Here is a 1,980-nt window from a genome sequence, read left to right on the forward strand (position 1 = left end):
CCGGGGGGAGTCCCTGAGCCACGTGGGGGGGCGGGGCTCCGCACCTGCAGTCGCCCAGGAAAACCCCCCCTGAGACTCCGTGTCCTCACAGACCCTTTCTGCCTCAGTGCGAGGCTTCCCAAACGGCGCTTCCAGCACACGCGTGGAGCAGGGCTGCTTCAGAAATGCATCTCAACCACCAGAGTCACCTAAACCCGTGGTCGGCAAACTGTGGCTCGCGAGCCACATGCGGCTCTTTGGCCCCTTGAGTGTGGCTCTTCCTAAGCCTGAGGAGGACCCTAATTAAGTTAATAACAATGTACCTACCTATGTAGTTTAAGTTTAAAAAATTTGGCTCTCAAAAGAAATTTCAATCGTTGTACTGTTGATATTTGGCTCTGCTGACTAATGAGTTTGCCGACCACTGACCTAAACAGTTAGAGGCTTTAAACCCGTAATTAAGACAGCCATCCGGGCAGCTCCATCTGAGCCCCTCGCCAAGCAGATGGGCCTGTGTGTTTTGGTTTTTGTGTTTTTTTAATCTCTGCCCTGAGTTCCATGCACACAGATGGAACAGGAGGAAAGGTATGATAACCCAAGTTTATTTACGTCTCCATGGGTCGTGTGGTTGATAAGCCAGGAGCTAGGCCTAGACACACGACTCCCAGTAACACTGTGTGTGGAGGCTGGTCTCCAGCCCAGCGCTCGCAGAGGCCCGTCCGAGTGAAAATCTATATACGAGTCCCTGGACGGGGGAGGGGGGAGGTTCCTGCTTCTAATGTACTTTCAACAGTGCATGCGAGGGCCTCTGAGCAGTGGGCGGCCACAGGCATGGAGAGGCCACTAAACACACGTGCACGCACACGCGCACACGCACTACACTGAGGCCTCGACCTGACGCTGTGCTGAGGGCTGGGACTGCCTGTGCTCTGGAAATAGACGGCCGAGTGACAAGCACTGAGACAGCATTACGAGGCACGTGCTCTCTCAGGACACGGTCAGTGTCATCACTGATGAAGGACAATGTGGGAAAAGCCTATCAGGGGGGCACCTGTGGTTAGAGACGGGACGAGGCGGGCAGCACACCTCCTCCCAGGTCACCGTCTGAGCTCGGGCCTGGGGACCCTCGTCCAGAGGGCACAGCTCGTCGGCAAAGCAGCCAAGCCCCAGAGGGACCTGCTTTCAGACGGAGTTTGGCTCCACGCTCCATGCTAACGGGCCATTCCACACGTTCCCTGGGTAAATACTGCTTCAGACATATGCGACATTCAATGTCTGGAATTACCCAGTCCCTTAATTATGGGAAACGTTTCCAAATCCATTTCCTAATAAGGGAAGTACCATCATTAGTGAAGTTAGTGAGCATTTATTCTAACTGGGCAAAAACTAAAAAATAAATGAAAACAAGGCGTATGTTGGCATAAGCTGGTACCGTACCTCAGTCGTCCTATTCACCATCATCTGAAGCGGTGGGTGTGGGGGAAAGAGGGGAGATGTTAGCACACTGCGAATTAGGAGACACGCGCTCACCTTTCTGTTTCTATTCTTTTTTACTAGAAATGGAAAAATTAGGCAACTTTCTAAAAAGCTGAACCTCATCTTTTAAAAAACATTTTTTTATTTACTTTTTTTTGTTAATCCTCACCTGAGGGTATTTTTCCATTGGTTTTGAGAGAGGAAGGGAGAGGGAGAGACAGAGAGAAGCATCGATGTGAGAGAGACACATTGATTGGTTGCCTCCAGCACGCACCCCGACCAGGGCCGGGGAACTGAGGTGCGTGCCCTTGACCGGAATCGAACCTGAGACCCTTCAGTCCGAGGGCCGATGCTCTATCCACTGAGCCAAACCGGCCAGGGCTACACAAGATTATCTTTAACTTTTCTGTGACGGTGCCTGACAGACAGCCCCCTTCCTTCCCAAACCCCCTGAAAGTCAGTGACCCCTCTAGACGAGCAGAGCGCCTGTTACCCGGGGCCCACTGCTCTCCATCCGGAGCCCGC

At 52.6% G+C, this 1,980-nt stretch overlaps 1 protein-coding gene across 1 annotated transcript in view; it reads right to left on the minus strand.

Moving 5' to 3' along the window:
* Positions 1–1,011: 1,011 nt before the first annotated feature.
* The window catches only part of LOC102242966 (ankyrin-2), a gene marked incomplete at its 5' end in the record, with an annotated part of 51,168 nt that continues 50,199 nt past the window's right edge, over positions 1,012–1,980 (minus strand). Inside the window, one exon of the mRNA XM_014542638.1 lies at positions 1,012–1,442. Within this exon, the coding sequence (XP_014398124.1) occupies positions 1,366–1,442 (77 nt within the window). The remainder of the gene's footprint in view (positions 1,443–1,980) is intronic.

The sequence above is a fragment of the Myotis brandtii genome, unplaced genomic scaffold, assembly GCF_000412655.1.
Source record: "Myotis brandtii unplaced genomic scaffold, ASM41265v1 scaffold3089, whole genome shotgun sequence".
Lineage (NCBI taxonomy): Eukaryota > Metazoa > Chordata > Mammalia > Chiroptera > Vespertilionidae > Myotis > Myotis brandtii.